General features: G+C 33.5%; 1 protein-coding gene across 3 annotated transcripts in view; it reads right to left on the bottom strand.

Annotated features, from left to right (window-relative positions):
• Nucleotides 1-321: 321 nt before the first annotated feature.
• The window catches only part of Mier3 (MIER family member 3), a 30,832-nt gene continuing 6,894 nt past the window's right edge, over nucleotides 322-24,259 (bottom strand). For 2 of the 3 annotated variants that reach the window (XM_078016328.1, XM_005319612.5), the window contains exons 4-13: nucleotides 17,957-18,091; nucleotides 15,697-15,817; nucleotides 14,587-14,672; nucleotides 14,319-14,391; nucleotides 12,180-12,331; nucleotides 9,964-10,045; nucleotides 8,430-8,524; nucleotides 4,634-4,761; nucleotides 4,406-4,548; nucleotides 322-4,296 (exon numbers count right to left, since the gene is read on the bottom strand). In XM_078016328.1, coding sequence (XP_077872454.1) covers nucleotides 3,839-4,296; nucleotides 4,406-4,548; nucleotides 4,634-4,761; nucleotides 8,430-8,524; nucleotides 9,964-10,045; nucleotides 12,180-12,331; nucleotides 14,319-14,391; nucleotides 14,587-14,672; nucleotides 15,697-15,817; nucleotides 17,957-18,091 — 1,473 coding nt within the window. In that variant the 3' untranslated portion in view covers nucleotides 322-3,838. The remainder of the gene's footprint in view (nucleotides 4,297-4,405; nucleotides 4,549-4,633; nucleotides 4,762-8,429; nucleotides 8,525-9,963; nucleotides 10,046-12,179; nucleotides 12,332-14,318; nucleotides 14,392-14,586; nucleotides 14,673-15,696; nucleotides 15,818-17,956; nucleotides 18,092-24,259) is intronic. The other variant, XM_005319613.5, reaches the window with a different exon arrangement.

Genomic DNA, 24,259 nt, shown 5'->3' with positions numbered 1-24,259 from the left:
TCTGATCAAATTTCAGATACTATGTTTTACAAAAAGGCACATTTGCCTAGAACAGTGTTTGAAACATGAGACATTCATCAAATGTTTTCTGAATTAAACTAAAATCCTTGCTTTGGGATAATCAGAATTTTATTATAGATGGAAAACTATTACAGGGAATTTAAGAAAAATTTATCTACTGATTTTATTACTTACCTATCAAATACTTATTTACTGCATCTAAAATCAATTTAAAACTGGTATAATCCACCTATTTTGGTGTAGCTTAGGATTTGTTAAAAAAAATTTTGGCAAATATTCATTCACACGAACCAAGAAAAAAAAGATTTCCAGATTTTTATTTCTGGAACTGTACACCAGGTATTAAAGTACAACAAATACAAAATAATGCTCAAAAAAATCAGTGTTTATGTACAAATATTAAAATCAATGCAACAATAGCAACTTCCTCTTGAACATCGGATACTAAAACTTGTTCTGATTGTCACTAATTTATCTCATACTCACAGGGTACTTATTTCAAACTGGGACAACTGAAGCCACTGGTCATCTAAGAGGAATATTAATATCTACCATATTTAACAATAAAACTAATAGTTTCCTCCTTTTAGTGAAAAAATTAGGAACTTTTTAAAAAACATAGTAATGTCAATATTTTTTATAAATTATTTCAATTTCCATTTGTAGACAATGTGCTTTGAAACTCTGGGCAAACAATCTCCTTGGTGGTCAGGTTTATTTGTTAGTTTACATTCAAAGTTGAAGTATTTACTAGAGACTTTGGTTAAATTAAATAGTATCACTACGCTCTATTAGATCTGACGTTCTCAAATATTTATGACCCTCAATTTTAAAAATTAAAAAGGAAACGATTGCACAATTCTTTGACCTAATTGTACAGACTTTAGTATTTTTAAAACAGTATTCTACATCTTTCAAGTAATTCAGCAGTTGACCATGACAAGAGGAAAACTAAACATTTAAAAAGCTAGCATGGAAAAGATGAAATATGACTAACAAAAGTAAAGTATTGCTATAATCACAGCACCAATTACACTTCTAAATGAATCCACTGTCCTCTTCAAATTCCCTGTACATAAAAGATACATCAGCCAACACTGCAACTGCTCACCATGAATTTTTGGTTTGTTCATATGAAAATAATGCGGCAAAAGGAAAAAAAAAAGAATTTATCACAGTTTGTTATAAGAATTGTGCTTTTAACACTTGATAATAAATGTGTTATTTCTTCATATGATCGTAAATCAGATATTTTCATGCTTTGAAACGCAATTCTTTTAATAAACAGTAACAAATTCTCTGTTAAGATGCTTAAACGGAGAGGAAAAAAAAACCAGTAAACCCAGCTTTTAAAAGAAAGTTCAATAAATAGCTATTTTACATGAATAAAGTCATAGTGGTACAATTATGAATGTCACATCAAGCATGCACAAAATGGTATTATACATGACAGAAGTAGTCAGAAAATATTGAGTTAGATCTAAAAAGATATGAAGGATTTACACATATATACAAAAATCTTGCAAATTATTGCCTCATTTTAACAAGGAATTAAAAGTAAACGTTACCAGCTAGCTAGCACTCTCTAAGAGGCTAAAAACAGATTGGCATTTAAAAATCTATTAAACTAGCTGGAATTTATTTTTCTCTCATATCATTTTCTGGATTTTGGTCAAAAATATTTAAATAACTAAAGTGTCCATTCAACTTGCTGATAATCGAAACTTTAGATAAGAAACACTGTTTCCATCTTATATCAAGATCCCAGCAATGCATAGATAAACTGAATATATTACTGCATCAGCTAATGAGAATGGGCATGTTCATTTAAGTGCAACTGGTATTAGCATTCAGTCATCTTTGTGTAAATTATTTATACAGACCAGCCACTGTAAACCCAGAGTGAAAATTAAAATTATAACAATGGAAGATTATGGCCAGTATCTTACTAAATAATAGAAAATATTGATTTTTTTAACAAAAGAAATAAGGTTCAAAGTTTAGCACAACAACACAGCAATAAGAAGCTGATAACTTGGATACAAATATGAGAAAGCAACACAGAGCCCAGGCTACCCATTATTTACTGTGTGCTACAGGAATGCTAGACTTTAGATGTATAAATTAGAGACTGATTTTAAGTTATTAATTTAACTACTTTTGTCCACTGTGCTAAACTAAATTTTATAGTAAATGTGCTACTGCGTAAACACTTCAAAGCAATCTTCATTAAAATGCTGCAAAGAAAAAAAGAATACACATCATCCAAAACTAAGGATGTCATTGCAGTTCACAGTTTGTATAATAAATACCCTCCCTTTCAATTTCTAAGACCACTACATCCTATCTACTCATCAGCACAACCTTGAAGCGATTTACAATATTAGCAATGCAGCCAAACAATGTTTTTGCAAAGCGACACGACTAGTAAAAATCAAAAATATTAGTTAAGACGGTGCAAATAAAAGGTAATTGTTTTAACTGTACTATAAAAGCAAAGCTTATTATATCCTAATACTGTATTACATATTGTCTGATTTACCTTATAACTTAAAGATGCATGTCCATACAGCAAAAATGGCCAATGTTTTTGACAATGGCTTCTCATTCACAATGTTTGGAATAAAAATAAAACCAAGTTTGAGATGCATCTGAACGTCTATCACTTTTTAAAACTTAAAAGTGGTAACGTACCATTCTACTTCAGGTAGGCACTCACATTTTTCTTGCCAACTGCTTAATCTAAACCAAATAGCTTAAAATATACTTCAAGGTTCTACTGCATTGTGCATAAAATCTAGAAGTCCCTCTAAATATTAACACTTTGAACTGCAGTGCTACAAACTTAAGAGGTGTCCCAAAATGTAAACCATTGAGTGGCAACATCCTAGGCTTTGTAGACTGTGCCTCTGCAAGTCAACTGCCTCAGGATAAAATAAATTATCAGTGACCGGTATGGTTTAAGATTACAATCTTTACAACGGTGGACAAAACCCCATATGAATACCACATCTTTGAATGCCAAATTTTTAGCCAGTAAATGAAATTACACAGAAATCTCCCGGCAGTAAAATAACCAACTCTGTGTAAGGTAGCCCTGGTCTAGAATTTTTAAACAGGATCCAAGCAAGAGTCTTCATAATTTGCACGCGGTTCCTCATTCGTGCTGGCTTCCATAAAGATGTATTTGCTGTTTTGTAAACTGAAGTGCTCTAGTTGAATAACATGAGAGAAGTTTCCATTTTTAAAAAATCCTTGCATGTTTGTGCAGTTTAAAGAAACCTACCCCTGCTTTTATTAATAAAGAAAACAAAAACCAAAAAAATGCTACATTGAGCAGGGACTGGGATTGGTACCTGTAAACATTGTTATTCCACTGCATCCATTACGGCAAAAGGAATTTACACGAAAAGAAGCCCAACCATTCAGTTCAGAACATCTGTGCTGGTTTTGAGCTGGTGGCCTCTTGTCTACAGGTTTTAAAATTGGGTGTGGGGGCAGTGGGGAACAGAAAAGAATAGAAAAAATAAGGGAGAGGGGAAGAGGTACTAGGGGATGAGGAAGAGAGAAGCAGAGCTTAAAGCTGCACCACAGAGTTCAATCTTAGTTCCCAACTCTGCTGATCATAGTTCATTTCCACATTTATGGATTGAAAAATGAAAATACTCTTGATAAATCAAGATATAGTTCTATACATACTGACATCACTGATGTCATAGTGAAAAAGGTTCAAACTTCCAGTGAAAGACTATGCAAACCTGATAGCTCCCCTCAAGTTTACTGGTACTGCACACCCACTGTCTCTGGGCTCCTTGTGTCACTCGGAGTGAAGAGCAGCGTGCTGATGCAGAGTGTGGGCACTGATGAAACCATTGGTCTCGTTGGCAGACAGACTGCCAAAGTCAGCCACAGAGACTGCCATTTTGGCACTGGTGATGTGATGTGTGTGATTTTCAAAGTCCACACCCAAATTATTTACAGAAACCTCATTCATAAAGGATTCAGGGACAGCAATGCCCATTTTCAATCTCTTTGCTGGCCTTTCTGATTCTTCACTGCACATGTTCATAGGGTTTAGCTCCGAGTGATAAAATCCAGTCTCAAATAAATTAAAACAATCACTTTCCCCATTGCTAGGCAGGGTGAGTAACTCTTCCGTTACAACAGGCACATGATTTACTTGTCCACGGGGTGTGTTGCCCAGTGGAGGAAAGCTATCATCCAAACAATTCACATCCGTAGGGTTGCAGACTGTTGCTACACTGTTGGTCAAAGCTAAAAAGAAATGGAAAAGGTTTAGGTAAGTGATCCTTTGATGTGAAACAAACCGCATATAATTTTGCATCATGCTATCCTAAAGTACACAAAAAGACCTTCACTTTACCTGTCAAGTCACTGGCAGTGAAGGAGTTGAGAATGTTCAGCTGTTGATCAGGAATAGGCTCAGGCCGGTTAGACGTTAAGGCTGAAGAATTTACTGTCCCACCAAGAGCTTCTGTTTCATCTACCAAACGATCCATATAGTCCCTGAAAAATACAGGCCAATAATTTTATGATTGCTTATCACAGTTAAAAACAACAAAATCATTGAAGTCAAGCCCATGATACTTACGTAACTCCAGGGTGATGGTTATATCGTTTCTTGCCAAATCTTGTCTGTTGAGCAAAGTAATCATACCGTTCAGATTTCTTCCACATATAATAGAATGCTACACATTCAGCAACTGTTCTAGTTCTCACCTAATGAAAAAAGGTAAATTTTTAAATAAGCCAATACAGCCAACTCTTTTTTTTAAAGCAACTTTCTCCCCCACAATAATGAAACTTCCATTCATGGATTTTATTATGCTTCCTCCCAATTATGAAATTCTGAACACTTTTATTAGTGAAATGTCTTTACATGTGAAAAGTTTTCAAAGCCCAAGGCTATTTTTAAAAAAATGTAGTATTTTATAAAACAAGTGTGCATCAAGAAATTATCTCCCACATTTAATGAAAATCCTAAAATAGTGTAATCCTTTACCTTTCTTTACTGAATTCTATAATTCTGACTACAGCAGGAATTCTTAATTTTAGCATTAATCAATCCCCAAGGGTCCCATGAATGGTTTTCACTTGCATCTACTAATTCCCAAAATCATATGCAGGTGTACTTTGCTGGGGAGAAGGAACACAGCCTCATTCGATTATCAAAGGATTCAGTTATCCAAAAGAACCTTTGGCAAAGGGATAAGCAACATATAGCATTTGGAATTTAAGATGATTTTCTAGCTAAAGGATGTGCTTTTCCCCTCCAACATGTTTTTGGCTCTTAGCTCCAACAGATTTGGTAATAACTTTTTTTGTGTGTGTGTGTGTGTGCGTACGTATGTACACCAGGGAATGAACTCAGGTGCATTCGACCGCTGAGCCACAACCCGGCCTATTTTGTATTTGATTTAGAGACAGGGTCTCACTGAGTTGCCTAGCATCTCGCTGTTGCTAAGGCTGGCTTCGAACTTGCAATCCTCCTGCCTCAGTCTCCTGAGCTGCGGGCATTACAGGCATATGCCACTGCACCGAGTGGTAATAACTTTTAAGCCTTGCAAACTTGGCTCCATATCCAAACTAGGTTTCCTCTAACTGTTAGATTTAGCTACAGGCAATGAATTAGATATATTATCAAAATTCATTATGCTTATCCAGTATACATTTGTTTTTTCCCTGAAGAAGAAATTTAAAGTACTCAATTAAAGAACTTTAAGATTCTCTATCCTGACTCCTGAATGAATTGTGATTTTAAGATAACTAAAATAGGGACAAGCTTTTTAAACAAGATACTGTATACCTTTCAATATACATCATTAACTATAAGTCTTCAAAGAGAATGTAGGCTTCTTGGAGCCACAGACCTTTTCTGTCTTATTCACTGATGTATCGCTAGTGCCTAAAACAATATCTGGTAAGTGGAAGGACATAATTGTTTATGAAATGAATGGACAGAATAAATTTCACAAATCATTGCAAAATTGATGATTTTATTTGACTTAAAAGGACAACCCAGAATTCTGTAAAAACATTTTATTATCCACTATATTAAAGATTTCATCTCATCTTTGAGAAAAATTAGACTTTCTTCTATATAAAAAGCATGAAATTTTCAACTCACAAAGAGAGATGTAGCTAATGCAAAAAAAAAAAAAAAAACCAAGAAAAAGAAATAAAAGGTGTACAGATTGGGAAGGTGCAAAAAAAAAAAAAAACTGTTTCCAGTGACGTAATTATCTATATAGAAGATCCTAAAGAATCAATGAAAAACTGGAGCTAATAAGCAATAATAATAAAGTTGAGGGATTCAAGTTAATACAAATCAATTACTTTCCTACATAGTAATAATAAACAATCAAAATTTTAAAAATACAACATAGCTGGAGACAGCGGCGCATGCCTATAATCCCAGCAGCTTGGGAGGCTAAGGCAGGAGTATTTTGAGTCCAAAGCCAGCCTCAGCAACAGCAAGGTGCTAAGCAATTCAGTGAGACCCTGTCTTTAAATAAAATACAAAATAGGGGGCTGGGATGTGGCTCAGTGGTCGAATGCCCCTGATTTCAATCCCCAGAACCAATAATAATAAAAAATACAATACAACTTTACATTAGTAACCCCCACCAGTAAATACTTGAGTATAACTCTAACAAAATATATGTTAAGATCTACATGAGGAAAAGTACCAAACTCAGATTAAAGAAATCAAAGTACATATTCTACGTTAATGGATAGGAAGACTGATCACAGTTAAAGATGTCAGTTCTTCCCAACTTGATGTACTGATTCAGTGCAATCTCAATAAAAATCCCAGCAAGTTATTTTGTGAATGACGTACTAATTCTATACGGAAAATCAAAGACCCAGAATAGCCAACACAATATTGAAGGAAAACTAAAAGAACTGACACTACCTAGTGTCAGGATTTATTATAAAGCTACAGTAATCAAGACAGTGTGGTATTGGAGAAAAAATGGACAAATACATTAATAGAAAAAAAAACTTAGAGAATTATACCCATAAAATTTAGGCAACTGATTTTTGACCAAGGAGTAAAGGCGCTTCAAGGGAGGAAGGATAGTCTTTTCTACAAAATGGTGCTAGAATTGGACAAACACATGCAAAAAAAGAAAAGAAAAAACAAACAAAAAAGAATCTAGACACAGTCTGTAGAGAGAAGCATTAAACTTATGCTGAAATTGAGCAAGAAAGTAGAATTCCCATATCTTCCTGCTTAGATACATGCATAGGTTCCCTCACTATCATAGTTTTCCCCCAGCTATCTCACACCAGAATGGTATATTTGTTAAAACATCAATTAATAATTGCCACCCATAGTCTATAGTTTACATTAGGATTCACACTTGACACTGTATACACTATGGGTTTTGACAACACATGTGACCATTACTGTATTATACTGAATAGTGTCACTTTCTTTAAAATCTTTTGTATGATATCTATTCAAACCTCCTTTCTGTTTAACCTCTGGTAACCCACAATCTATTTACTACACTATAGTTTTGCCTTTCCCAGAATGTCATACAATTGGAATTGTGCAGTATGTAGCCTTTTCAGATTAGCTTCATTCATCTAATAATAGGTATTTGCGATTCTTCATGACTTCTTGTGGCTTAGAGCTCATTCTTTGTTAGTGCTAAATAACATTCCACTATTTGGTTGTGCCACAGTTTAACCATTCACCTCAAAGGAAATATCTGCTCCTTCTAATTTGGGGCAATTATAATTAAAGCTACTCTAAACGTTTGCATGCAGGTTTTTGTGTAGATAAAAATCTTCAATCCATATGGTAAATACCAAGAAGCAGGATTGCTAAATAATTTAGTAAGACTTTAGTAAGTTTTATTAAAAACTATCAAATTGTCTTCCAAAGTGGATACAGCATTTTGTATTCTCATCAGCAATGAATAAGAGTTCCTGTTATTCTATATTCTCCTCAGCAATTGGTGTTTTGGTCAGAATATATATTTAGTCGCTTTTAATAACAATATTTATTTCTTCAGCAACTGCAGTTCTCACTGCCAAACAGAAACATTTTTGAGGCCACAAACCTCCAAAAAGCTTGGAAGAAAGTAATAAGGAAAAATGTGGAACAGTGAGTCTTTCTGGAAAATATAGTGAATTCATTTTCTGTGAGTACAATATTATTTTAACTGTTTATATCAAAAGATGTGACTATACTACCCTATGAGCAGCTGTGGTACTTATGAGCAAATTTCAAACATATTTAGAGTAATATGAGAAATGTTACTATCAGGGAAAATTAACAAAATTGTTGTTTTATTTTCCTATACAAATGACATAAGTTAGCTGCTTATATTCATTCTAATTATTGAGTAAATTCTTTAATTTCTCTAACTTACCTTATTCTTCTGTATAAGATGAAAATCTTTTCCATAAAGCATGAGTGCATGTTCAAAACTTCGGCATTCTTCTTCTGTCCATGCAGTCATTCCTTCTAAAAAAATTTTAAAATGAAATTCACTGGTCTCAAAACTCTTTTATGTGAATCAATGATATATTTTCAGTACATTTTTCCTGTAAACAGGCCATAAGCTCACTCTTCTCACTCACTTCTGAACACAAATTCTGTATGTAGGAAATTTCATGTAAGATTATAAATGCTTTTTTTCCCACTGCACCATGTAATAAGAATTTAATGGGTTTTAAAACATAATTTTATGCTTTTCTAATTAAAAAAAAAAATGAACATATAATGTTCTTATGAAAAAAAGGTGTTATTTTCTTTATGGAACATAAAAAGGCCTCATTCTGGTCTTAGTCAAAACCATGTTTTTTAGAGACTATATATAAAGTACAATCAACACATATTTATTTATTTAAAGTCAGTATGTGAGGGGTATGCTTAGAAATATAAAGGGAATAAGAAACAGTCCACGCTCTCAAAACACTAAATCCCATTAAATTTCCCAGCAGATGTTAATGATGATGAATTAAAAATGTAGTTGGGCAAGAGACCTGGCAGATCTTCACAAGGTCACAGCCTATGCCTAAGAATTAGTTTATTATTCCCTTTTTTTTTCTGAAACATCTTACTTAATGAATGGTACTAGGGACCAGTTCCCCAAAGCCATAAACAGTAATCTTATAGTAAAGGTAAAAAATAATTTGAACTAAGGAAAAAAACAGTATTTAGATTGTGAGAGGTTTAAACAGCTTAAAATAATTACTTTTAAAGAAGCAACTTTTATAAGGGAAATATTTCAATAGCTATCTCAATCTATAAATTTAAATGTACTATTTTCAGTTTTTCTATTTTTTCCAACCTGTTTATATAATATTACTTAGTATTACTTTCACTCTACATATACTTAGTGAAAGATATGGTAATGCTTATCCATTAAAAAAATTCTGAAAATTTTATAAGTTAACCATTTTTCATGAAGCACGATACAAAACCTAAGCACTATAAAAATGAGATTACATTATTTACTAAAAATATATTTCTTGCAATAAATTCAAGGAACTATATACATCTTTCCTTTTTTATTAAATCCTCAATCTCCTTTTCATTTGCTGCCTAGATTTAAAAAAAAAAAAAAAGAAAAGAAAAAGCTCAACTTTTCCTTTCAGTGAAATCATAAAATCATTCATTTCAATTACTTTGGGTATACTGTCATCTTTGGTGTCTGCTTTATTCTGTAACTATTTCTTCAAGAAAGTGTAAGTGATAGGGGGTAAATAATCTGTACATGAAAATCTCTAGAGTGTCTAAAAATAGCAAGAAAAGGAAAAAATTCTCTGCTATGAAGATGAACATAGATTTTACAAAATGTTATAAAACTGCTCTTCCCTAGACAATACTTTACTTATTTTAATCCCCAATGAGCATCGCCTCATTTCCATTTCCCTCTCTTGAATCAAAATGTTTCTTACCATGAGATGCCTTTCCATTGCAGCAGTACCTTTCAATTGCTTCTTTTATATTGTGGTTACATTTGAGAAGTTCATACAATGCCTAGGAGAGAAGGAGGGATAAACAAAAATCAGTGATAGTTCACATCTAACAGCATTTTAAGAAACGGGTATATTGTAAAAGTCTTAACAAACTCTGGCCACAATGCTTTCTAATTTCATATGACATTTGAAGGTATGTAACTATCCTGCAATTTGATTCTGGTACCTTTTGCATTTATTCAGCCTTTCTCTGCCTCTCAAAAGTCATCTATCAATATCATTCTTGATTTTTTTTTTTTTTTAAATTTCTGGGCCTTTTGAGCTGGGAAGTTCCCCTATTTTAGATGAGTTTTTCTAGTTGAGAAAAATTAGAATTATAGTCTATGTCTTGATGTCATTCTCTGCCTTTTAGTTTTAATAAAGGGGAACAGGAGCAGGCCTGGAATAGGAGTGATACTTCAGTGACTGGGGTTTATAATGGGCTCGGTTATTTTCATCTAATATGAAAGGTACCATTTATTCCAATTAGAATTTCTATCTGTTGGAATTATGAATACAACAAGTAGAAGACGATTCAATCGAAAGTTTAATAATAACTTTTCCAAGTATGTTTCAAGAAAGGTAAGGATGGCTCAATAATAAGAAAAAATTTTCTTAATACATCAATAGATTGTATTAAAAAAATAATCACTTCAATAGCTTCCCAAAAGCACCTAGGTCAACACTCATTTCTAATATTAAAAAAGACAAAAGTATTAGTTAAAAATAGATGGATATTTTCTTGCTATATACTGAACCAATATTATTCTTAATGAGAAAATTTTAGATACATTACTTCCTTGAAAAGCAGGCCCCAAATCACTATTACTACTAAATGTCTCTGAGAGTTGTAATACTAATGCACGAAGACATGTAACAGGAAAAAAAAGAAATAAAATACTGGCAAGGAAGGAACGAGAAAGTATAATTTAATAATAACTCTAAAACTAGAAAACCACCCACAAATGTATGCAATTATGATGCCATCAAAATAATTTCAATTTTCAAAAAATACTAGAAGAGCAAAAACAACTGAAAAATCAGTTTCACTAGCTTCAGATAAATTTTAAAAACTAGTTTGTCTATAAACAATACACAATTATAAATATAACAGATTTTGTTTAGATCAGCAATAAATAAACACATAGACATAAAATATATTGAAGAATTATGAGATGCAAATGATATTCAAAAACAAAAATATTTGAGCAACTAAAAAAGTAAAGGGAGACTCGGGTATTTTCTTGGAGTGAAAGGTTTAATGTTTTAAAATTAATAAACTATCAATACTAAATCCCAATGAGATTTCTTTTTGATAGCTGACAAAAAAAAAAAACCAAAAAACTACTTTTAAGTTCAGCTAGTATAATTTCTTTTTATTACTTAGAAATTCTTATTTGAATCTACCTATCTCTGGATTCCCACTAACCAGAATCATCTGGCTTGTAATATAGAGTGAAAAAAGTATCCAAAGGGGCAAAATGATGTCAGAGAGTCAAAATGTGGAGTATTCAAAAAGCCCTTAATAGGCAAAACTCCCTTTCCCCAATCCCACATCATCATCGGCAAAGTTCTGCAACTATAGGTACACAAGTGTTTAGCAAACACTCCTAAATCAAATTTATATAGCTTTAAAAATTTTTAAATTATTTTTAGTTGTAGTTGGACATAAATAACTCTTATTTATTTTTCTGTGTGGTGCTGAGACTAGAACCCAGTGCTTCACATATGCTAAGCAAGCACTCTACCACTGAGCCACAACCCCAGCCCCACACAGTCTTAATAGACATTACCTTTTAGTCACCTCCTGAGTAAAATTCAAAAATAACTCAATACCTTTATCATGAAATCTTAAAGTCCAACCATAGAAAATACTTAAATAAGATATTAAAAGTACAAGATGGAATACATTCATCAAGAATGAGATATTAAAGAATTCTCAATGGCAAAGGAAAATACAAGTGTAAGTGATTAAAAGGATATAAAATGGTATATAAAATATGAGTACAAGTATAGACAAAAACAGAAGACATAAAACTATTATATAGTTACCTCTTAAAATAAAGAGGAATTTTTTTTTTAAAAACAAGTATTTTGCAATCAAATGTAAGAAATCAAGAAGTTAGCTGTTGTTTTGAACAGAATGTGAATTATACCTGTTCATTGTCCCTTGGGTGTGTTCCCACAGAAATCCTATCCATTATTTTTTCATTTCCAGTTCTTAATGAGGTCTCAACAAGATACTCCTTAACTTTGCTCTCCAAAACCACATCAGGACGCCAAAGTAACTGGTCTTCATTTTCATACACTGATAAAGAAAATCCCATTAACACATTAAAAATAGTGAACACATTAAAAAATGCACACAAACTGTTCTTCTGTCTTTATAGGCTAATCGCAGGGACTAGTAACTTTGAGGACTCCAGTAATTTGACTGTGAGATAAGAACTTTTTGCTGGTACAAAAAACAAAACAAAACTTTTTCTTATCTGGGTTCTGGGGCCAGAGCAAGAAACTATTTTTGTGGTTAGATTTACTGACCAATCAAAAGGTTTCCCATGCCTAGTAAAGTCTAATGTTAAAAACTCCACACTAGTATCTTATACTTTTCTTATAAAGAGGTAAAAATGACCTGTTAAATTCTCTAATAACCTCACTGGAATTTTCTCTTGAATTTTCTATATGACTGAATTATGAAATCTCCTAAGGGAAGAACTGCAAACAAACAAATTTAAGGGGAAAAAAAATCAGATAATGAAACAATAAAAAAGTCACATTTTTCCTTTATTGATTTCTTCCCCCCAAAATAAATTTTATTTAAAGGAGGAATCAAGAATACTTAAATCTTCCTATTTTTGGAAAGAAGGGCAAACAATAATCAGAGAACTAAATGTTCTATACTATTTTAGTGACTGAAACATTAATAAACAAAATGTCACTAAAACAAGTTTTATATCTTATTAATGCATTCTACCACCTTACTCAAAGCTTCTACTTTATAGATGGCATATGTATTTATCTCAGTGCTTCAAGTGCAATTCATTCTTCAAGTGAATAATATTTTATAAACATAACTAATAAAAGTAATTTGTCAATAGCTAATTATATACTTGGACTATGGCAAATATTTTACATTCACAACTGCCTAAGAAGGTACTCATTCCTAGTTAGCAGAAAACTTAAAAACAAAGTGTGCCTGTGTATGAAGACTGACTTTTTAGAGAAGTTTCTTGAACAAGTTTCTTTCCTCTTTGGTCACAACTGAAATATGTAAAATAGTTAAGATTAAATCTCTTAACAGAGAAGGTACACCTTCCCTCCTCAATTTGCAAAACAGAGACTATTTTTTCCATTATGTTTGATCTAAGAACCTATGGCTGCTGAACAGATACTTGGTTCCCAGGTTATGTGTGGCTTGGGTGGAAGGCAAGAGGCTGGTACAGTAAGATCACCAGCTATTATATGTTCCCCGATGGACAACTGTCTTCCATCAGTTTGAAAACAGTGTAGGAAAATGGTGTTGCTAGATAGCAGCCAAGGCTAAAGACCCCAGGGTAGCCTCCTTTAAATGATGGATAATCTGGCATAATGGAAAGGAAGAAAGAAGAACCTGGAAGGCTTTGTGTTGACTATGTAGCTTTTGCCCTTGTGACTTCACAGCAAAGAATCGACTCAATTGGGAAAGGACCAAATGCCCAGGGAAATTTTTCAAATCTACTTGGTTTCCAAGATCAACTATGGAAGGATACTTGTATTTTTATTTCCTACTACCTCTCCTCTCCATACTTTTAGAACCAACTACAGTTGAAATCTACCAAAAATGTGAAGAAAGACTGACTGCAAAAGCAAAACAGCAGAATCCTTCCATTCCACCTCCTGCTCTTTCAGAGCTGAAGCAAAAGAATTTCTTCTAATCTCTTTTTATCTTCAAGAGTTTTCACTCCACAGACTGCGTCTATAACATTCTCACTACCTCAGATGATGAGATTCTACCAACATCTACTAAAGCAAGATACAGGTTAAGGTGCTAACCTTCAAAAGATTCTCCACTGTTTGAACAAGCATTGAGTCACTGGCTAAGAAGCCCCTATACGTAGGAAGGCTTTGAGACTCATAGTTGGTTATTTTTGATATATTTTCCCTAAGTGATGCCTAAATATCCTCACTCTAGAAGTTCCTCCAATCTTAAATCTATCTATTTTTGCCCAAGCCAGTATATAATCAGATATTTAAGTAAACACATTAAGTAGTAGTTCAGCCTACCAAACACTATTAAAATCAAAAGATTTTCTTACCTTTTTCATTACCATCATACTCTCCAAGATAAGGGGGAATCTCTGCCTGATATTGTAAACCGATCATTATTTCCTACAGGAAAATTCAGAAAAACAATGTATTATAAACACTTGGGGGGGAAAGTCTTAAACCACTAATTTGATTTCTACAGGTCCCAAGAAACTTTCTCTTGAAACAACAAAATGACCATAAATCACTTCACAAATGTTTTCAAAAGGCAATTTAGTCCAAAATGGTCTAATAGATTATAATGGTAATTCAATTTACCTTCCTCAAATCTTCAGGTGAGTTACCACTGTCCGTTTCAACATCTTCTACCTCTGATTCCTTATCACCATCACATGTAGTATTTGCTTTAAAAGAAAAAAATTTCAAGATTTTCATTGCTAACTTTTGTAGTAGCTTGGAGAATACCTGTTATGCTGTATTTTATAAAAATTGGTTGAATACTTTGTCAGCAGAAATCTAATAAACTTCCACTATTTTCACAATGGACATTAGTCAAAATAGGATTGTGAAAACTCTAAATATAAAGTATATATAATATCCTTACAATTATTGTAGCATACCAATAAATAGATTGGGAGATAAGAAACTATTGTGATCAACTTAAAAAGACAGTATAGCACTAGAGTTCTGTTACATTAATTAGTAAATATATACAAAGAGCTAGATTGAGTCTATCAAAATGGTTTCTGTGTGCACACTCATAAATGTGCATTTAAACTTATTAATCAAGTAGTTTTTCTACCACAAATATACCTAAAACAAATAGACTGCATTAAAAAATATTTATTTTAGTCTAAAACCTTTTTAATGTTACTGATAAATAAACATTGAGGGATAACACCGAGAACTAACAGGAAAAAAAGAATGAACCACTAAAAATAAAAACACTTTTTATCACTGATAAGTTTTCAAAATCAGGAGAGCAAGAGCCTTTTAACAGAAACCGAAAATTCATCTCTTAAAACTTCATGGTTGAACTAAGATAGAAACAGGTGAGCCTTGGGAAAGAATGCAGCCTTGTAAAACTAAGTCAATGTTTCTATTTTTAAACAGCCTTTAGTTTACTACCTCTATCCCAACAAAAAGGTGATAATATTGTTCCAATTATAATAATATTTTATTTAAACTATGTAAGACACATCATTCTAGAATAAACAATTAAACATAAATTACTGAGTAATAAAATGTACTCATACTACCACTGCTACAATTAGCTAGGGATATAGTACATGCATGCCTAGCATGCATGAAGCCCTGGGTTCTGGAGTTTAATTCTCAGCACTGTGCACGCACACACACACACACACACACACACAAACAAAACAAAACAAAACAAAAACCTCAAACAGTAATGTCTGGGTTTCTTACATCTTAAAGGTCTAGGGAAAAAATCAGAAGTTTCATGAGACGTCACCGAGGGTGTCAGATCATCTGCAGAAGACTGAGTTTCCTCATCATCACCTGACAAGAGGTCTTTTGCTATTTCTTCCTGGAAGATTAGGAAGGCAATACTAGTTAGAAAGGATTATATTTTGTCAATTAAGAAAAATATCTTCTTTTTTTTTTTTTTATTGTTGGTCGTTCAAAACATTACACAGTTCTTAATACATCATCTTTCACAGTTTGATTCAAGTGGGTTATGAACTCCCAACTTTACCCCGTATACAGATTGCTGTTTCACATCAGTTACCCTTCCATTGATTGACATATTGCCTTTCTAGTGTCTGATGTATTCTGCTGTCTGTCCTATTCTCTACTATCCCCCCTCCCCTCCCCTCCCCTCCCCTCCCCTCCCCTTTTCTCATCCCTGTTTAATGTAAATCATCTTCTCAAGCTCTTCGTCCTTACCCTGTCCTTGTTTACTCCCCTTATATCAAAGGGGTCATTTGGTATTTGTTTTTTAACGATTGACTAGCTTCACTTAGCATAATCTGCTCTAATGCCATCCATTTCCCTCCAAATTCTATGATTTTGTCGTTCCTTAATGCAGAGTAATACTCCATTGTGTATAAATGCCACATTTTTTTTAATCCATTCATCTAGAAAAATATCTTCTTATTTTTAATAAAATAATACAATTAGTAACCAGTTGATGTCTTATTAGTTTTGCAAAGTAATTTTGAAATCTCCTATAATTTACTTCATATAAATATTTGGACATTTAATATTTAATTATACACTTAATAATATACTATTAATAAGAATAATACAAATGCAATTACACACTTAAGACAAATAATTTGCCTAATTTGTGAAATGTGGGGAGAACTTAAATAGAGTTACAGCTAATTTTCAACAAAAATAATCTGACTTCTAGCCAGGTATGGTGGTTGTGTACTTGTAGTCCCAACTACATGGGAGGATGAGGCAGAATCACTTGTGTGCCCAGAAGTTTTGTGGCCAGCCTGAGCAATCTAACAAAACCTCATCTCAAAAATAAACAAACAAACAAACAAACAAAAAAATAGGGCTGGCATATAGCTCAGTGGCAAAGCGTCTGCCTTGCATTCCCAAAGCCCTGGGTTCGACCCCCAGTTCCAAAAAAGATTAAAAAAAAAAAAAAAAAAAACACAAAAATAATCTGATTTCTAAGTGGTTAACAATTATATTTACTTTCCATCAACAATAAAATAAAAATTTAAAAATGTTTTCAAGTCCAACTAATGATATAATTTTAAAAGCAAGTTTGAATTAATTTTTATATAAGTGTACAGTTATCCTTATGACTAATACGCAGCATCACTCAATACTAAGTGATAATGGAAACTAAGGTTTGTGGTACGTTTAATATCACATTTAACTCAAAATGGGAAAAACATAACTCATAGGACAGGTTCCAAAATGTATATTCCTCTCCCTGCCTAAGACTTGAAAGCCAAGGAAAGCTTTCCAGGGAACTGTTATGTTAGCAAAGCATAGGCTGTGTGGATTCTCCTCTGCAGGTAGTGAGCCTCACCAAAACCAGGTATTGTGTTGTGTACCTATAGTCCCAACTACATGGGAGGGTGAGGCAGAATCACCAAGGTCACCACATCCTTGGCTACTATGGCTGCTGTCACTCTGAGAGCCCAGAAAACAGAACTTTTCTTCAACTACTCCATGCCTAAGCAAGCTGAGTTTGAAGGCTTCTGGGGGTTTTATTAACCAACACATTCTTATGTTTGTAGATTGAAAGAAGTTAAAGCAAAATCTACTTAAATATATCTATCTACAAAAGAAAAATGAAAAAAATACTAGAGAATAGTTAGGTATGCAATAAATTCCTATTTCCCACTCTTAAAATAGTAGGTATTATTATTATATTATTAAAAATAGTGTGATTAAAACTATTAAACAAAGTTTAAATCAAAATAATAAGAGCTATGGGTCAATATAAAGTTTATATGCCAACATTATAAAATGCTTTCAACAAAGGGAATTCTAATAAAACAGTCAATAGAAATGGATCCTGAATTTTTATTTATTTGTTTTTTTAGTTGTAGGTGGACATAATGCTTTCATTTTTATTCATTTATTTTTATGTGGTACTGAGGATCAAACCCAGTGCCTTGCCCGTGCTAGACAAGGACTCTACCACTGAGCCACAATCCCAGCCCTCTGAATTTTTCTTTTAAATGCTTGTACTTACTTTGTCCAGTGTCATATCTGGTAATTCATCAGCAAGTTCACTTGGAGAGCTATTTGCACTGGAATTAGTAACTGCTGGAATTGTAGGTTCATAGCCATAGAATGCCAGTAAATCTTCTAGAGGCATGTTTCCTTCCTATTCAGGCCAGGACACAAACATGAACTTAGGAGATGTCACAATTATAGCACAACTTAGCAGATGTCGCAATGCTCTTAAGTTCATAAAGCACATTATCAAAATAGCAGTTATCAATCAAAACAAGTTTTAGTTTTTCTTTTTGAATTACTGTCAGAAAACAAGACAAAACTCCTAGAGCTCTAATTAATTAATAACAAAACTCAGTTTTTATTTCCTAACATCATTTCATTCTTTAAAAATTCTAAAAGAATCTGCTTTGGTGATGATCTTTAACTTTTACATTATTATAAAGATGCATTGAAAATATTTTCATTCACTTACTTCATGTAATTTGTTGCTTGTTTCCTTGCAATTAAATAATGTGATTACTTGTTTATTCTTCCTATTAATTAGAAGACACTGATAATAAATCTTTGACTGAACACTAACACTTACAAAATTTATGTTAGCATCCTTTAGCATTCTTACTACAACTGATATTTCATACCAGTCTGTCTAACTTCTTCACAAACATCCAATGAAGATTGTATTAATCTCTCTCACGGGTGAGAAAACTGAAGCTTAACTCTGGGTTTGAATCCCAGTCCTGCAAGTTATCTTACTAATAGCTTTAATAAAATCACATATTCTGGCTCCAGTGCTACCCATGTTATAACTACCTATGCCATCACTCAGAATGACACTCAGTCACTGTTTCCCCCTCAACTAATTCATCTGAATATAAGTGTTATATTTCCCTTTTAAATAGATTTTAGTTTAAAAACTAAAGTATTAAAAAACTCTTTATAATTATCAAATAAGTAACTTCAAAACTATATACTCATGAACTAATTAATGCATTAAACATTTTAAAAGATGGCCTTTGTCCATGAATTTAAGAGACTTATTTCTATAGTTGCTTATTGGTTTAGTTTTTTTCTTTTAGACAAAACACCTAAGTCATGAAGCATAGACAATGAAAATGCTAAAACCAAATGTATAAAACATGCCCACATGTGATCACAAAGTGAGCTGATAGTAGCAGTGATAACTCCTAGACAGATGCTGGTTACTCACCAGGGCCCAAAAGGAATAAAGGCTCTGAAGATCCCCAAAATATTGCCTTCACTATTTCAAGTATGAAACTTTCATACCACTGTGCTTGACTGGGACTGAAGCATTCTAAATGAACTTAGAATACGGGATATGATAGAATATGAATTCATAAATTTGCAGGAGACATACACCTTCTTTGCAATTATCTCCCCCCACTCCACCCATAGTGCTAGGGATGGAACCCAGGGCCTTGAACACACTGGGCAAGAGTTCTATTACTGAACTACAACCCCAACCCAGACATATGCCTTTCTAATGACTATAAAATCATGTCACTCATGAAATCCTTTCAGCTTGGGATTGAAATCAACTTAAACAAACAAACAAAACCCTGCTTTGGGAGCCTAAAGTCAGCACAAATCGAACTGGATGGTCAGGGCAGACATAAATTCACCCACTGTGGAAACCTCCAATGAATTATTCTTTTCTCAAACCAAAGAACCCTGAAAGGTGACCAGAATCCAATTTAGAGTCTCTTATGACATGGTGGGAAAATAGCAATTTTCACTTATTAGCACTGATGGTCCACCTTCTCATCATGTATTGACTTCTAGGTACTTTGCTGAGGGTTACCATCTATGGATATAGAAATTCATAGTGAAATTCTTACACTAAAATAACTCAGTGCTGGTGAGAGAAACTGTCAAGTCAACAATTATAATACAATGTAATGGCTGCAATACCCAATTCTAGAATTAGTGCTATGAGTTTGTAAATACAAAGAAGGGAAACCTACACCCCAGGAAAAATGATATCAAAGTAGAGATATACACAGAGAGGGAAAGCAATGAGTTAACTCTTAAAAAAAGAAGAGTCTTTTGACAGATAAGGGATGTGTCCAAGGGAGGTGTGTCCATGACCACTGAGCACTGAGTGTATGCCAGAAGGCCATCATGTCAGATGCTGGTATGAAACACAGGCCTTGCTTGTCCTGTTACAGCTTATAGTCTAGAGGGTACTAATAATATATATGCATAAAGAACTGCCAATTATGATCACTAAAAAGGAAACACAACAAACCCTGAGATACAGAGTAACATTAGGGGTCCATTTTATAGAGTAACAGAGAAAGACAGGAAAAGATCTTCAGATGAGGCTCAAAGTCTGAGATACAGCCAATATCCTAAAGAGCATTTCAAGCCAAGGAAAAGACCTGTGAAGCCTGAAGATAACTGCCACTAAACTGAGTGGCCAAAACTCAGTGAGTAGAATGAAGAATGGCAAAAGAGGTTGGGGACAGATCAGAGGGAGACCTGTGGCCAGGGAAAGGAAGTTGAGCAATGAGAAACCCCTGGAGAATTAAAAAACTGGAGAGATATAACATTATTTCTTTTTTAAAATACTGGGCAGCTACATGAAGAAAAGTCAGCAGGGTGGAGAATGGAGAGATACAAAGATCACTTAAGGAGCTTCATGCTGATTTAAGGTAATGATATAGACACAAACAGAAATGAATAGATGAGATATATTTTGGAGTGGAATCAAACAGGTTACTAGATGTGGGAGTGAAGGGAGAGGGAAAGACAAATCTGCAGATTTCTATTTGAGCAAGTCTCCAGAGGGTAGTAACCTCTAGATAATAAGTGAGACAGAAAAGACTAAAGGAAGAAAAGGTTTTTGAAGGAAAAAAAAAATAAGAGTTTTGCAGAAGACACAAGTTAAGTTTGAGAGAACTGAGACATCCAAGTAGAAAAGTCAAGTTGGCCATGAGCCTGGAGCTTAGAGAACCAGGCTGGGCTAAAGATATAAATCTGGCATTCATTAGCATCTAGATGATATTTAAAGCCACAGGAGTTGATGAGCTCACCCACAGAGAGGGCAGAGAGAAAAGAGGGGATCTATGCTTATTAGAAGAACTTTCAGACCTATTACTCTATAGGCAACAGGATATATGTCTAAAAAATTTTGAGCATGATTTGCATTTTGGAAAAAACATTCTAGGGAAGTAGAAGAATAAGAATCTGAACTAAGGAAGATAATTATTTTCTAAATTTAGAAAAAAAGAATTGATTTCTTGACTTAATTGACAGAAATGAAAGCAACATAGGAGTATAAAAGAACTGCAAGATTTCTGGCACAGGAAGTTAGAGACCTGTAGCACCATTATAAGATAGAAACAGAAACTCAAGGGTTCAACATGGTAATGAGTTTAAGGCAAAAGCTGAAGCTGTAGGCTTGAATGGGATCACCCAGAAAGGGCAAAAAGCTAAGGGTTGGGAGAATGTCATCAACTACTATGTGGGCAAAGACAGACAAGTCCATAAATGAGAAAGGGAAACATCTGAGAGTAGAAGCAGAACTAGGAGAAAGCAGGATTTTATGAATAAGCAAGCGTGGAGAAACCAGGGATGGTCACTTGGGTCAAATACCAAAGAGAAATCAAATGAGATAAATAGACAAGAATTCTTAGTATTTGGCAATCAGTGACTTTATAGTGAGGTGGAAGAAGTCAAGCTAGGACTGGAATGGGAGGAGAGAGAGTACATATACATCTCTGAAACTGGAGAATGACTGAGGGCAAAATGGGGTCAGAGATAACATCTTCCAAATGTGGAAAGCACATTGGTAAGGTTCTATGTTTAAATAAAAAAAAAATTTTAAACTATAATAAACTAAGGGCAGGACGGATGTGATCTGGGACAGGAGGGAAAAGAATAAAAGTTTGTGTGGAAGAAAGAGGAGATTCATGGTCGTCACTCGTGAAAAACCCTCCTTTCTCTGCAAAGACACAAGCATGATGATCCGTTGAAGGAGATGATAACCACCTTAGTGGTAACCTCCTTACTAAGTTCAAGGAATGCCACTCTGTAGATTCTCTAGAGGGGACTGGTTTTAAAATACAGATTATCTATTATAAAACTGTTAAAACTGGAAAAGGTGAATCCTGTCTCTGAAGCACTTAATATATGAACTTTCTATCGAAGTCTATCCATAATGTACTCAGTCCTCTGAAGAATAAAAACAATTTTTTCAAAACTGAATTAATATATTTCAAGGTCTTTAAGTATCTGTAGTGGTGAGATTCACTTAGAAGTTTTATCTAGCACCTCATCCCAGGTAGAGAGATTTTTCTCTCCTGCCTTATTTTGGGAGACATTTTATTGAACCTACTTAATTCTAAGTGACACAGTCTAATCACAATTGTCAACAAACTTCTTTATAAGTTGAAAGTCTATATTAGAAAAGTGTAAAATTTAGAGACAGAGGACACAATAATTGCTAACAATTACCCTGAGCAATCACCTAATCCCTTTCGCCTCCATTTCCTTATCTGTAAAAAGGAAAATACCATTATTTCCTTCATTCTATGAAACACAGCCTCAAATTTCAGAAAGTAGGATGCAACTCATTATCAACAAATTGTATTCTTCCTTGAACCCATCTACACTATTTCTAAAGCAATGGTACATCTTACACTCAATAAGGCCTCTAAGCCAAGGAAATACTGCCAATACTCATCTGATACATCTGATGGTGTTGCTGGATAGGTCAAACATGACTGTGAGGTGCAGATCAATTTTAGTAACTAATGTAACATCTGTTTAATACCTTGTGAAACAATACTTAATTTTCAATTTTTTTAAAGCATTTATGCTAAAAAGTTTAAGTGGCATTAATGATTTTTTTTAAACTTTCTCATTTATTTATATTTTTCTGAATTTGGGAGGAATTTTTAAACATCAGGGGGAAATCTATATTTTTATTAAAGCTGGAATGGTTAAGAACAATTTTAAAAGTTCTAGATCCACTGGGCGTTTTAGCTCACATCAGGGACTCAGGAGGTTGAGGCAAAAAGATCATAAGTTCGAAGCCAGCATCAGCATTTTAGTGAGACCTTGTCACAAAATTAAAAATTAAAAGAACTTGGGAGTAGAACTCAGTCTACTGGTCCAATTCCCAGTGGCAAAAAAATAAGTAAATAGAAGTTCGAGATCTTACCTAGAACTATTAAATTAAAAGCATTTAGAAAGCAATAATATGAAAAAATTAAAATATATAAAATTATGATAAACCCTTTAGTATTTTTAAAAATTACAATCTAGTTACATAATCTAGTCACATACTTACCAAAGAGCTACTATAAGAAAACTGATTTTGTGCCTCTTATTTTCTGTACCACATGATATGGAAAAATTTCCACAAGAGCCCCAAATTTACAAGCACTAAAATAAAAGCCGTACTTACAGCTGACAATCAAATTTATTTACCATGACATAAAAACTTATTTATAATTTATTTAAATATTCACATCATGCCCTAAGACTGTTGACATGCAACAACACCTGAATCATTGTTCTAGTAAAATTACGATATATAATCAAAATAAATAATTTCTTCTAAAAACTTAATACTCCTCAATATTTGTCTTTTATTCATGTTCATTTTCATTACAAACCAATAAAGAATAGAGATTACTATTATGTTTACTACAGATAAGAAGCGTAAATCAGAGGAAGTAAGTAGAAAGTCACTCTTAGAAATAGCTCTTCTTATTCACTGCTCCATGAGAAGGATCAGCTGTCTGAATGAAGACACAGCTCTTGGGTCTTTCTAGGATTTATTTAAAGGTCATCTGTATTTTGCCAAGAAGCTACTATCCAAGTACATACTGAGAAGCTAAAACACTTTAAGGACATAAGATTTTTCTGAATATATAAACTTAGTGACATTACAAAAAATTTAATTATCAATATTTACTAAATAAAATAAAAAAACCACAGGAGGAGGGACAAGGTTGTTTCTGTGAATAGCTAAGCTAGTAAATTTACTCTTGATTACTTCAATCTATCTTCTATTTTATTTTTTGTGTTTACCTATTCTTTTTTTTGAGACAGGTTCTTGCTATGTTGCCCAGACTGGTCTCAAGTGATCTTCCTACCTTTGCCTCTCAAGTAGTGGGAGGACAGGCATGCACGCAATTCCCTTTTGAAACTCACTCAACGCAGACCAAGGCATATATTATTACAGCCTCTCAAAAAACAAAACTTAAAATCTGAAAAATAAAATCTTGTGTAGGGGTATAGCTCAGCTGGTAGAGTACTTGTCTTACCTTACATGTATAAGGCCCAG

The sequence above is a fragment of the Ictidomys tridecemlineatus genome, chromosome 1 (assembly GCF_052094955.1).
Source record: "Ictidomys tridecemlineatus isolate mIctTri1 chromosome 1, mIctTri1.hap1, whole genome shotgun sequence".
Taxonomy (NCBI): domain Eukaryota; kingdom Metazoa; phylum Chordata; class Mammalia; order Rodentia; family Sciuridae; genus Ictidomys; species Ictidomys tridecemlineatus.
Note: the sequence above shows the minus strand (reverse complement) of the source record. Positions and strands in the feature narration are given on the sequence as shown.